Source organism: Macaca nemestrina, chromosome 11, assembly GCF_043159975.1.
Source record: "Macaca nemestrina isolate mMacNem1 chromosome 11, mMacNem.hap1, whole genome shotgun sequence".
NCBI classification, from domain to species: Eukaryota; Metazoa; Chordata; class Mammalia; order Primates; family Cercopithecidae; genus Macaca; species Macaca nemestrina.
The window spans coordinates 93533751-93548842 of NC_092135.1; the positions used below are offsets into that span (position 1 = coordinate 93533751).

The 15092-nt window shown below is 34.5% G+C and overlaps 1 protein-coding gene across 3 annotated transcripts in view; it reads right to left on the bottom strand.

The window, feature by feature from the left end:
• The window catches only part of LOC105468290 (dynein axonemal heavy chain 7), a 340382-nt gene that overhangs the window by 18256 nt on the left and 307034 nt on the right, over positions 1-15092 (bottom strand). For all 3 annotated transcript variants that reach the window (XM_071073104.1, XM_071073106.1, XM_071073105.1), the window contains 2 exons: positions 14157-14294; positions 9969-10199 (listed from right to left, as the gene is read on the bottom strand). In XM_071073104.1, coding sequence (XP_070929205.1) covers positions 9969-10199; positions 14157-14294 — 369 coding nt within the window. The remainder of the gene's footprint in view (positions 1-9968; positions 10200-14156; positions 14295-15092) is intronic.

The following is a 15092-nucleotide window of genomic DNA, read 5'->3' on the forward strand; positions in this document are numbered from 1 at the left end:
CTTCAAGGCATTTAACAATCAAACTCCCAAAGGTAAAAAAAATAAAGAAAGGATCCTAAAAACAGTAAGATAAAAGAAACAACATACAATGGAACTCCAATATGTCTGGCAGCAGACTTTTCAGTGGAAACCTTACAGGCCAGGAGAGAGTGGCATGGCATATTTAAAGTGCTGAAGGAACAAAACTTTTACCCTAGAATAGTATAACTGGTGAAAATATCCTTCAAATATAAAGGAGAAATAAAGAGACTTTCCCAAACAAACAAAAGCTGAGGGATTTCATCCACACTAGACTTGTTCTATAAGAAATACTAAAGGGTGTTCTACAACCTGAAAGAAAAGGATGTAAACGAGCAATAAGAAATTATCTGAAGGTATAAAACTCAGAGTAATACTAAGTTCACAGAAAAACTGAATATTGTAACACTGTAAGTGTGGTGTGTATACTACTCATATCTTGAGGAGAAAGACTAAAAGATGAACAAATCAAAAATAATAACTACAACAACTTTTCAAGATACAGACAGTATAATAGGATATAAATAGGAAAAACAAAAAGTTAAAAAGCAGGAGGGATGAAGGTAAAGTGTAGAGTTTTTATTAGGTTTCTCTTTGCTTGTTTCTTTGTTTATGCAATCAGTTTTAAATTGTCATCAGTTTAAAATAATGGGTTACAAGATATTATCTGCAAGCCTCATGGTAACTTCTAATCAAAAAACATATAATAAATCCACAAAAAATAAAAAGCAAGAAGTTGAAACATACTACCAGAGAAAAATCACCTTCACTAAGAGAAGGAGAGGAAGGAAAGGAAGAGAAAACCAGAAAATAACAAAACGGTGGGAGTAAGTACTTACTTATCAATAATGTTGAATGTAAATGGACTAAACTTTTCAATCAAAACACATAGAGTGGCTGAATGAATTTTTTTAAAAAACAAGACCCACTGATCTGTTGCCCATAAGAAATACACTTCACCTACAAAGATACATATAGACTGAAAATAAAAGAATAAAGATATTCCATGCCAATACAAACCATAAAAGAGCAGGAGTAGCTATACTTATATCAGACAAAGTAGATTTCAAAGCAAAAACTACAAAAACAGACCAAGAAAGCCATTATATAATGATAAAGTGGTCAATTCAACAAGAGGATATAACAATTTTAAATACATATGCATCCAACACTGAAAAACCAAGATAAAGCAACTATTACAGTCAAAGAGAGACATAGACACCAATAAAAATAGTAGCTGGAGACTTCAACACTCTACTTTTAGCATTGGACAGACCATCCAGACAGAAAATCAACAAAGAAACATCAGACTTAAACTGCACCGCAGATCAAATGGTCCTAATAGATATTTACAGAACATCTCATCCAGTAGCTGCAGAATACACATGCTTCTTACTCAGCACATGGATCATTCACATGTTAAGCCACAAAAAAAGTTTCAAAATATCCAAAAAATGAAATAATATCAAGTATCCTCTCTGACTACATGGAATAAAGCAAGAAATCAATTACAAGAGGAATTTTGGAAACTATACAAATACATGGAAATTAAACAATATTCTCCTGAAGACCAGTGAATCAATGAAGAAATTAAAAAGGAAATTGAAAATTTTCTTGAAACACGTGATAATGGAAACACAACATGCAAAAACCTACAGGATACAGTGAAAACAGTAGTGAGGTGGATGTTTATAGTTATAAGTGCCTACATCAAAAAAGTAGAAAAACTTCAAATAAACTCCCTAATGATATATCTTAAAGAACTAGCGAAGAAAGAGCAAATAAACCCAAAATTAATATAAGAAAAGAAATAATAAAAATCAGAGCAGAAAAAATGAAATGGAGAAAGTAGATAATCAACAAAATGAAAAGTTGGTTTTATGAAAAGATAAACAAAATCAACAAACCTTCAGACACATTAAGAAAATAAAAGAGAGAAGACCAAAATAAATAAAATCAGAGATGAAAAAGGAGACATTACAATAGATGCCACGTAAATTCAAAGGATCATTAGTGCTTACTATTAGCAATTTATTATACCAATAAACTGGAAAACCTAGAAGAAATGGAGAAATTCCTAGAAACATACAACCTACCAGGATTGGATCATGAGGATATCTAAAACCTGAACAGACCAATAACAAGTAATAAGATTAAAACCATAATAAAGGGTCTCCCAGCAAAGAAAACCCAGGACCTGATAGCTTCAGTACTGAATTCTACCAAACATTTAAAGAAGAATTAGTACCAATCCTACTCAAGCTATTCTGAAAAACAGAGGTGGAGGGAATACTTACAAACTTATTCCATGAGACCTGTATTACTTTTACCAAAACCAGACAAAGACATATCAAACAAAGAAAACTACAGGAAAAAAAAAATCTACAGGCCAATATCCCTGATGAACACTGATGCAAAAATCTTGAACAAAATACTAGCAAACTAAATTCAATAATACATTCATCATGACCAAGTGGCATTTATCCCAAGAATGCAAGAATGATTCAACATACACAAATTAGTCAATGTGATACATCATATCAACAGAATGAAGGACAAAACTATATAATAATTTCAATTTATGCTGAAAAAGCATTTGATAAAATTCAACATCACTTAATGATTTAAAAATACTTAAAAACTGGGTATAGAAGGAACATACATCAACTTATTAAAAGTCATATATGACAGACCCACAGCTAGTATCATACTCCATGGAGAAAAGCTGATAGCCTTTCCTCTTAGATGTGGAACATAACAAGGATGTCCACTTTCACAACTGTTATCAACATAGTACTGGAAGTCCTAGTTAGAGAAATCAGACAAGGGAAAGAAATAAAGCACATCCAAATCAGAAAGGAAGAAATCAAATTATCCTTGTGTGCAGTTGATATGATCTTATATTTGGAAAAACCTAAAGACTCCACCAAAAATACTATTAGAATTGATAAACAAATTCAGTAAAGTTACAGGATATAAAATCAACATACAAAAATTAGTAGCATCTCTATATGCCAAGAGTGAACAATCTGAAAAAGAAATCAAGAAGCAATCCCATTTACAATAGCTACAAAAAGATAAAATACGTAGGACTTAACCAAAGAAGTAAGAAGACCTCTATGATAAAAACTATAAAACGCTGGTGAAAGAAATTGAAGAGGACACAATAAAATGGAAAGATATTCCATGTCAATAGATTGGAAGAATCAATATTGTTAAAATGTTCATCCTGCCAAAAGCAGTCTACAGATTCAGTGCAACCCCCATCAAAATACCTATGACATTCTTTATAGAAATAGAAAAAAAGTCCTAATATTTATATGGAACCACATAAGACCCAGAATAGCCAAAGCTATCCTGAGTAAAATGATCAAAACTGGAGGAATCACATTATCTGATTTCAAATTATACTACAGAGCTATAATAAACAAAACAGCATGGTACTGGCATAAAAACAGACACACAGCCCAACAGAACAGAAAGGAGAACTATAGATAAATCCATACATCTACAGCTTACTCATTTTTGACAAAGTTGCCAAGAACATACTTTAGGGAAAACACAGTCTCTTCAATAAATGGTGCTGGGAAATCTGGATATTCATATGCAGAAAAGTAAAACCAGACCCCCATCTTGCCATATTAAAAAAATTAAAATAGATTAAAGGCTTAAATCTACGACCTCAAACTATGAATCTACTGTGAAGAAACACTGAAGAAACTCTCCAGGATTTTGGATTGGGTAAAGATTCCTTGAGTAATACTCCACAAGCACAGGCAAACAAAGCAAAAGTAGACAAATGGGATCACACCAGTTAAAAAGCTTGTACGCAGCAAAAAAAGCAATCAATAAAATGAATAGAAAACCCACAGAATGGGAGAAAATATTTGCAAACTACCTGTATGATAAGGGATTGAGAACCAGAATATATAAGGTGGTCAAACAACTCTGTGGGAAAAACTCTAATAATCCAATTTTAAAATGGGTAAAATATCTGAATAGACATTTCTCAAAAGAAGACATACAAATGGCAAACAGGCATATGGAAAGGTGCTCAATGTCACTGATCATCAGAGAAACCCAAATCAAAACTGTAATAAGATATCATCTCACCTGAGTTAAAATGGCTTATATCCAAAAGACAGGCAGTAACAAATGCAGGTGAGAATGTGGAGAAAAGGGAACGCTTGTACACTGTTGGTGAGGATGTGAATTAGTACAACCACTGTGGAGAAGAGTTTGGAGGTTCCTCAAAAAACTAAAACGAGAGCTACCGTACGATCCAGCAATCCTACTGCCAGGTATGTATCCAAAAGAAAGGAAATCAGTATATTGAAGATATATCTGCACTCCCATGTTTATAGAAGCACTACTCACAATAGCCAAGATATGAAAGCAACCTGTGTCCATCAACAAAGGAACAGATAAAGAAAACATGGTACTTACACACAACAGTGTACTATTCAGTCATAAAAAATAATGAGATCCTGTCATTTGCAACAAAATGGATGGAACTGGAGATCATTATATTAAGCGAAAAAAGACAGGCCCTAAACGACAAACTTTGCATGCTCTCATTTAATTTGTGGGAGTTATTTTTTTTTTTTTTTTGAGACAGAGTCTTGCTCTGTCACCCAGGCTGGAGTGCAGTCGCACAATCTTGGCTCACTGCGACCTCCGCCTTCCTGGTTCAAGCAATCCGCCTGCCTCAGCCTCCCAAATAGCTGGGATTACAGGCATCTCCCACCATGCTTGGCCAATTTTTGTATTTTTAGTACAGACGGGGTTTCGCCCTGTTGGCCATGCTGGTCTCAAACTCCTGACCTCAGGTGATCCACTGGCCTCCACTTCCCAAAGTGCTGGGATTACAGGCATGAGCTGCCGTGCACGGGCCACGGAAGCTAAATATTAAAACAATTGAACTCATGGAGTTAGAGAGTAGAATGATGGCTACCAGATGCTGGATAGTAGTGGTAGTAGGGTTAATAGTAGGGATGGTTAACGAATATTTTAAAGAATGAAGGAGATCTAGTATTGGATGGCACAACAGAGTAACTACAGTCAGTAACTTAAGTGCACATTTAAAAATAACTAAAAGAGAGTAATTCATTGTTTATAACACAAAGGATCTATGTTTGAGGTGATCGATACCCCATTTACCCTGATGTGATTATTATTCATTGTATGCCTATATGAAAATATCTCATGTATCCCATAAATATATACATCTACTATATAGCCACAAAAATAAGAAATAAATAAGCAAAATGTATTGGCATAATGTTTCCATGATGTCATCTTCAGATCTCTTATAGTGTCTATTTTGATGACTTCATTTCCATTGTTGATATTAGTTTTTGGTTACTTCTCTTTTTGCTTTGTTGCTTCTATTAGTCTTAAAATAATGACCATTTGGCTTTGTTGAGTCTATTATGTTTGTTTTCTATTTCATTAATTTGTTTTTATTTTATTATGCTTTTTGTTTTTCTAACATATATTTGAAGCTGCGTTCTCCAATTTTTGGCATGTTTATATTTGTTCACTCTAATTTAATAGAAATTATTATTAAATTTTCATTTAAATTTTTTAAGCTGTGAGTTATTAAGAAGTATTTTACTGAATTTCCAAATATATGGATATTTCTCATTGTGCTTTTGTTATTCATTTCTAGCTTAATTCTTCTCTGATCAGAGAATATAGACTGATGATCTCAGACCTTTTAATTTATTGAGACTTGTTTTATGGTTTTTATATAGTCAATATTTGTAAATGTTCCATGTTGATTCGAAAAGAAAAGTATATTATACTCTTGTGGGAGTCAGTGTTCCATATACACCAATTAGCTCAACTTGTAAATGGAGTTGTTCAACACTTCTATACCTTTACTCCTCCTCAAAATTTCCTCCTTTTTTTTTGTTCAGTTTTAGCATTTAAAATTTATTTATTCTAGTACTGGACTTACAGCATATCCTTTTTCTTATCTCTTAAGCCAAATAATTCACTTCTTTTTAATCTTTCTTGTTTAATAATTAAATTAAAAATAAAGTTAATACTATACATTTTCTTGGGTATAACTTCAGCTTTATCCCATAATTATAATGTGTAATTTCTTTTGTTCATTGTTTTACTTTTTAAAAACTTCCAATTAGTTTTTTATTTCATTTAAAAAGTAACACAGGACATTTTATAAAATGATTGCTCTGTATTCTTAAAAAATGTCAATATTATCAAACATAAAGAAAGGCTGAGAAACTGTCTTGGAATAAAGAAGGTAAAGAAACATGGCAACCGAATGAAATGTTTGATCCTGGTCTGAAATCTGTGTCAGAATAGATTTCGCTAGAAAAGACAGAATTTGCATGATTGAAAAATAGAAATGTTTGATTGCTGATTAGATAAAAATATTATATTTAGGTTTTTATTCTTAAATTTGATAATTGTATTATGATATTATAAAAAGTATTCTTGTTTTTAGAAAGTATACCTTAAAGTATTGAGATAAAGGGGTATAAGCAACCACTATTCTCAAATAATTCAGAAAACATTTATATATGGGTATATATATATCTTTATATATATTATATATCTTTAATGTATATTATAAATATATATGTCTTTTATATAGAGAGAAGCAGAGGGTAAATGATAAGGCAAATATGGCAAATTCAGGAGAATATAATTTTACAGAGAATATGCATATTTTTAAGAACTCACAAATTGAGTCAAACAATACATAAAGTTATACACCTTTTTTCATTTATCAATATGTCTTGGCATCTTTCCACATCGGCAACTATAAAACTATCTCACTCTTAATTGATGGGCATTTCATATAACCACTGGATAATATTTAAGGTTAATCACTTATTGAAACAATGCAGTGCTGACCATTCCTGTGCTTATAGCTTTGCATATATGTGCACATATAAACATATATATATTTAGGATAAAGAAGATTTAACATTTCTACTGGTATTACCAAGTTGTACTTTAAAGAGGTTCAACAATTTACATTTCCAATAACACAGATGAGAATTCCCGATGACTGACCTGCCAGCAGCGAATACTGTTAAGTATTTAAATATTTGCTGTAATCCTGGGTCAACTAAAATTGAATCCTTCTATAATTGCAATTCTTTGACATTTTTATAATATTGAACTTTTAAGTTTTAGTAGAACTTTGATCTTTTACAAATATATAGGTTCAACATGTTTGCTGAATTTATTGTCATAATTTACTTTTGTGTAACTGTAAGAAATAGATTTTGTCTTATGTATTAGATATTGTCATTAAAAATACACCTGGTTTTAGCATTATACTAGAGAATGTGATATAAAATTGTCCCAGTTAGATTGTGTCATTTCACTGAGATATTGGAAAAAGAAATAAGTTTAATATAAGGACTTACATTGCTACATTGGCCACAGATATCATGTCAAGTTAGGTTTTTCAAATTTGAAACATTTTCTTCCTCAAATTAGTGAAATATGAAGAGAAAGATGAAAGAACAGCATGAGAAAGGGCATTATAAGTAGTTCATATGAGTTGCGGGAAAGAAATTGATGCTTCAAAGTAATCTATGCTTGTGGAGAATAAAGCAACTCCATCTTGGATGCCAATCTGCCATGTTGGCATCTCATTAACCCCTGTGTTGAGAATGCCTTTAAGATTTCTACTTTATCCACTGTTACCATAAATCCTACCCTTAGGTCAAAACAACCTTGATATTAAACTGTGCCACTGGGCAGATTCACATAGCATTATTGCTTTCCCTGAGGGATCATCTTCAATTGTCCTACACATTCCTTCCCCATGATGCATCAGCCCTGGGTCTAGGGGGTAAAGCTGTAAGGACCCACCATCCCCTCTCACGGCTGCCTGAACATTATGACTTCTGTTCGTAAGTCACTATTAAATGTTCCTTTCTGAGAAACTGGATTTGTTCAGCTTCTTTCTTTGCCCTCTCAGTTTCTCGGCCTTTGTGGATAGGTTTGCATAGACTTGCTTGCCACCGAAAAATGCTCATCAGTACTACCAAAATATTTGAGATAATTTATACATTTTATTTTCAAATATAATCAACGTGATGCAGACTCTGAAATTTATCTCCAGACTTGACTTCCCTCTTGAACTCTAAATCAGGTATCTAACAACTCGACCTTCCCATTGAGTCTACCAGGCATTTCAAAATTAATATGACCAAAATATAATTCTTGATTTTTTACATCAAATCTGTTCCTTGCCCAGACTTTGCACTTGCTTAGGCCAAACATTTAGGAGTTATCATTGACTACTCTCTTGCTCACACCCACATTAATTTTCAGCCAGCCTAGTAGACTCTTCTTTCAGTAATACTCATAAGCAGCCACCTCCCTCTGCCTCCAATGCTACTACAAGAGACCAGTTCAGCTGGATTTCTCAGTCGTATCATTGGTCTCTGTCTGTATTGCTGTAATCCTTTCAGCAGTGATTAGAGCAAATTTTTAAAAATGCAAAATGGGTCATTTCACTTCAATGCTTAAAACCCTCTGAAGGCTTCTCTTTATATTTATACTTTAAAATAAAACAAAATTTCAGATCCTAACTATGGCTAACACCATCACAATCCAGCCTCTGGTGTCTTCTCTCTAGTAGTAGTGTCTGTCTCATGCTCACTCTACTCTAGCCAATCAGACCTCTTACTTGTGTTCCTGGACCAAGCCCAGCTTGTTTTCTCTTGACTTTACACTTGTGTTATACCCTCTGCCTGAAATGCTCTTCCCTGAAACGTTCCATGGATTGCCCCTTAACATAATTTAGGTCTCTCTCCAAGAGTCATTCCTCAGAGGGACTTGACCCAACCTAAGAGAACTTCTCACCTATCATTCTCTACTTCCTAATCTTGTTTAATTTTTCTCCATAAAACTTATCACTTACCAAAATTTATATGTATTTGTTTACTTTTATTTTGACACAGGGTCTCACTCTGTTGCCTCGGCTGGGTAGGATCGTAGCCTACTGCAGCCTTAACCTCCCAGGCTCCAGCGATCCTCCTGTCTCAGCCTCCTGAGTAGCATGTACCACCATGCCCAGCATTTTTTTGTTTGTTTGTTTTTCAGAAGAGACAAGGTCTTGCTGTGTTGCCAAGGAAGTTCTCAAACTCCTGAGCTCAAGCAATCCTCCCACTGTGCCCTCCCAAAGTACTAGGATTACAGGCATGAGCCACCACACTTGGCCAGTTTATTTTTCAGTTTGCCTCCCTCACTAAAATTTGAGCTTGGGCCAGGAGTTGGTGGCTCACACCTATAATCCCTGCACTTTGGGAGGCCAAGGCAGGAGTATCACTTGAGCCCAGGAGTTCAAAACCAGCCTGAGCAGGATGGCAAGACCCTATCTCTCTAAAATAAAATAAAATAAAATAAAATAAAATAAAATAAAATACAATACAATAAAATAAATAAAATAAAATAAAATAAAATAAAATAAAAATAAAATAAAATAAAATAAAATAAATTAGCCAGGTTTGGTGGCTCACACCTCTAGTCCCAGCTACTCAGGAAGGTTAGGCAAATGAATTCTTGAGCCCAGGGGTTCAAGGCTGCAGTGAGCAGTAATCACATCACTATACTCCAGCCTGGGTGAGACCCCATCTCTAAAAAAATAATAATAATAAATGAAAAAATGTGCTTTATGAGGGCAAGGGCTCATTCCTTACCACATTGTGTCTCCTTAGCATATATCCAATCCAGGGTCCTATCCCTATCTAACATCCTCTATACTTGTTTCCCTGTTTATTAACTCTCACTCTCAGAAGTCTATAAGCTCCTCAAGGGCAAGAATTATTTTCTAACCTTATCTATCCCCAGAACCCAAAATAGTGCTTACACAGTATTTGTGCTAAACAAATATTTGCTAAATAAATGAATGCTATATATAATTTAATGGGTTTTTTGGGTGTTTTTCACCTTACCTTGATTGCTTTTTGAATATTTATGCATGAATCTCTTATGGTCTTCAGTAACCTATTGAACCGTCCCATCTCTTGGACAAGTACAGTATTCATGCTCTGAGTATAAGTTGTTGGGTATCTCCTCATGGCAGCCTCGACGTCGAAGTTGTTTGGAAGTTTGCCCAAGATGTCACTAGCAACCTCATTCACTACTTCATCTGATGATTTTGCACCAGCACCTGCTGAACGAGACTATGAAGAATCCAAACTATAACTCAAAAATCCTCATAAAGGTCTAAGAATAGCAGAATATGAAAAATCCTAAGGTAAATCTTTATAAGAAAGAACATTGCTCTCTATTTTATCCATGATCCCTCTCCACACAAAATTTATTAAAGTGATGATAACAGGCAGGGGGATGGATTTTCAAGGGAAAACTATTATTAGAGAGGAGGAAGAAGGGCATGTAATGTGTTCAGAGGCAAACGAGGATCTGCAGAAAGCAAATAAGCTGTACGCTTGGCTGCCTGGGTACAGGGGGAGTTGCAGATGCTGCAGATAGTGGAAGAAAAAGCATTGCATTGGTGGAGTGGCCAAGCGATGGTGGGCATTAAAACCCAGATGGGGGAAATCTCATCTTGCTTTGAGAAAGCAGGCCACAAAATATATTTGCTAATAACTCTGGTGTCTACTGGTTGCCAAAAGCAGAGATATAGTTTTCCCCTTGAACCAGGAGAACAAAGAAAATAAGCTCATCTCCTCCAAGCAGCTGGAAGAGTTATGGAGGAAAGACAGACTTTAGTGATTCACGTTGGAAGCAAGGAAGGAGAATTTCAGTTCCATTTTTGTTTTTTATATTTATGGTGGCATTGTGTAAATAAATCCATATTTTCTGAAAAAAAAATTAAATCCTCAGGACAAATGAATATGGGGTGTGTGTTGAGAGAAAACAAGTACTATTAGAATACAAATAAATATATCTCATGTTTTACCAGTCCAAGGAAATTGTGTTTAGTCTTTTTTTTTAGATTTTGTTTCCTGGTTTCTATACTATAAATATTAGTATACTCAAAATTGATTCTGAAAATATTAACTATTTTCTTTTTTTAATATTAATTATTTTTACCTAAGTTTCTACTCTGACTTTTTTTTTTTTTTTTTTTTTTTGAGATGGAGTCTCACTCTGTTGCCCAGGCTGGAGTGCAGTGGCACGATTCCCATTCACTGCAACCTCTGCCTCCCGGGTTAAAGCACTTCTCCTGCTTCGGTCTCCCAAATAGCTGGGATTATAGGCACCAGCTACCACACCTGGCTAATTTTTGTATTTTTAGTAGAGATAGGGTTTCACCATGTTGGCCAGGCTGGTCTCAAACTCCTGGCCTCAGGTGATCTGCCTGCCTCGGCCTCCCAAAGTGCTGGGATTATAGGTGTGAGCCACCGCACCCGGCCTCTACTGTGACTTTTAACACTACTTACCACACAGCACCATAATATCCTATACAGTTACACAACAAAATAATTACATGTTGGTACGTTTTAATTATGTGCTATTAAAAAAAAGAGATTCTCATATAATAATCCTTTATTATGATTCCATAGTACCAGGTTTACAACAAAATATAAAAAAAAATCATAGAAAACAAAAAGTGAGTATTTGGCTAAAACTAATGAAATATCTAATTCCATTATATTTAAAGAATCATATGCTGATTTCCAGTAGTATTTTGGTGTGCATAAAAGGCAGTAAAAACTCATTAAAATATTCCCATATTCTAACAAGAGCTGTGCCTCTGCAAAAAAGCCAAATCCAGGTCTATAGTTCTTCAAAAAATGTAAAAAAATGATTTAGTAACACAAACATTCCCTTTCCTTATTTCTCACACACAAAGATCACATGATTGGGTAATAGGTTTTTGAAAGTAATATCCAACTGATACTGAGAATTAAGAGCAATTGGGTCCTATTTATTTATAATTATTTATCTTAGCTTTTTCCTCTTTACCATCTTTCTTTAGAGTTATCACAAATAACATTTGGAATCTTCTAAGGGTTATTTTCCTCTGAAAGATAAGTGGAATTCATTTTCAGAGACATCAGAAAGTTTAACCTTTTCAGAGATCCTAGACTGTTATCTAGTTTTATAATATTCTCAGTTGAAACAATTTTCCTATTCTAAATAGTGTGTGGCCATTAACCACAAACAAAGGAGCTCTGCACAAGCAAACTTCTTCGCTCTGATAGCTTCCTCTTTTATTTCTTCCAAGATAAATTAGTTAAATACAAAAAGTCTTGTCATCATTAACTCGCTCTCCAGGCTCTGCAGTTCTGGTCTCTTTACCTCTGAACTGTGATAAACCCAATCTAGAATCACTGAACCACTGCTTACCCACTACTGTAACAGTATTTGCCAACCTGAGTTTGAGGATTAAACATATGTTTAATTATATGCTGAAAAGATACCCCTTGTGTATTTAAACGTATTTGTTTGGTTCGGAGTCATTTTCTGTTGGAATGACCCCACTGTTTTACGTATGCTGTAATGTGGCACTCCTCATCAAGTTTAAGTAAAGCCAAAGGACACTGTAAATGTCCTGCTGTCAGACTGTTGTGTATTACATGCAATCTAATGCTCCTAAAGAGCTACTCATTCATGTTTGCACATATACTTTTATGCCCAGGCAATAACTGATTTTAGTGCTATCAATATCTAAAATAGATGTAAAAACAGTCTTTGTTCCTTTTCCCTTATTAGAAAATGTCATAGTAGAGTAGACCAGAGATAGGAGTTGCATGGACTCTTCCGTTTGTAATAGCACACCACATTATCCTTCTAATTTTTAGCTTTTTAAGAATCTCTGGCTATCTGCCTTCTAGTTCTCATCCCACTTTCAGAATCTGGAAAGAGAATATGGCATAGTGGTTTAGAACACAAGATTCCGAAGCCAAACTGGTAGGAGCCAGACTGCTTGGTTTTGAGTCCTGATTTGAAATCATACTAGCTGACTTTGGGCAAACTACTTAATCTTTCTGTGCCTCACTTTTCTCACTGTAAAATGGGAATAGTCATAGTTAGACCCTACTTCATAGGATTGTCATTAGCATTGCATTGTTATACATAATAGCACTTAGAACAGCACTAGCACAGAGTAAGCACTATACAAAAGTATTAACTGTTGTCATTTTTACTCTGAGATGCCATAAAAAAAGATTAGTTACAATTCAGCTAATAGGATAACTTGCATGACTGATTATTCTTCCTTAATTCATCAAAATTTTATTGAATCATTATGGGTACTCTTGCCATTTGGACTAATTTCCTTTCAAAAACAAATTAAATTAACAACGGAGCATATTTTTAAAAGGAATAACAATACAAGATAGCTTCCTCTTTTATTTCTTCCAAGATAAATTAGTTAAATACAAAAAGTCTTGTCCTCATTAACTCGCCCTCCAAGCTCTGCAGTTCTGGTATCTCTACCTCTGAATTGTGATAAACCCAATCTCTCTCTTAATAGACAAGCAAGATTAGCAAATGTTTTTCCTTAAAATGTACTGACCTGTGTTCATGGCAGCTAAATTTTGGTGTCTTTGCAGATTGCTTTCCCACACCCCAATACGCTTGCACTCTCCAGGAGAGCTGCGCCTACAAATTCTTCTCCTACCCTTTTAAATTCATTTTGTACTTACTATTGCAACCATATTTTAAATGTTATACTAATTTAAATCTGATAAAATATTAGTGTGAATGAAACTGTGTCCATGTAAATCAGGTTAAATGTTCTAGAACAACTGTTGAAATACTAGGGGACTGGAAAATAAAATAGGTAAAATTTTAGATGAATTCTCTCATCAAACTGCTTCCCAAGTATCTTTGAAATTCTTCTTCCTCTTTAAATACATTTAAAAAGGACATAATGTATGATGTATTTAGGTAGGGCAAGAAAGGCAAAATGAAACTCCTAGAAGCAGAATGATACTTAAAGAATATGTTTTGGTTCCCAAAAAAAGATTGATGAAAAAAAAAAAAAACTCACAATTTCATGTACTTAGTGTTCAAATCCTTATTTAAGTTATGTATTTTTGTCTTTTCCTTTAAATGTTTCTCCACTTGAACAGAATTGTGTAAGGAAGCCTGTTCAGTGTTGGCACATGTGCCTGGGAAGCATCCTTCCCAGGCCTCAGAAGCTAGCTCCTATACAGATCACACACCTGGGTAAGAAGAATGTTATCAAATAGCAGTTGAGTTTCTGACTGATCCTTAGTGATATCTGCATTGGCATTCATCCCAAAGATTTCTGGTGCTGGGGTCAGTGGCAGAGTCTTTGTGTATTCGATGTAGCTTTTGTGCTGCAGAGATGAATAACGAGAAGTCAGGAGGTTAGAAATCAATTACATTCTAGAACTTTTCGCAGAAAAGAGGCAGTTTTCAATACTCAAGTTATTGACTGGAAAGGCCTGTGACACTGGACATTGAGTGCTTTCACTTTCTTTCAGCCTGGGCCAAAGTTTAAAAAAAAAATATGAGCAGCCAGGTGCGATGGCTCACGCCTATAATCTCAGCACTTTGGGAGGCCAAGGTGGGTGGATTATCTGAGGTCTAGAGTTTGAGACCAGCCTAACCAACATGCAGAAACCCTGTCTCTACTAAAAATACAAAATTAGCCAGGCATGGTGGCACACGCCTGTGATCCCAACTACTCAGGAGGCTGAGACAGGAGAATCACTTGAACCCGGGAGACAGAGGTTGTGGTGAGCCGAGATTGCGCCATTACACTCCAGCCTGGGCAAGAAGAGCAAAACTCCATCTCAAGAAAAAAAAAAAAAAAAAAAAAAAGGAAAAAAAAAAAAAGAACATATTTACAGAGAAAAAGTACCATTCAATTGGAATGGGTTTTTAATGGGGGAGGGGAATCCTGGTAACTTCATTTAGAAATTACCTACAGAGAAGTCTTTGTGTCACATTTTGCTGATGACTATTCTTAACTTATCACAATAAAAGTATTTCTTTCTGATTTACTCTGTTTATTCTGCTTACTCTTACTATAAAAAATCCACTCAATTCAAAAAAGTAAAAATTATTTAAAATTCTATTATTCTGAGATAATCACCGTTATCATTATACTTCTTTTTATGCATACACACATA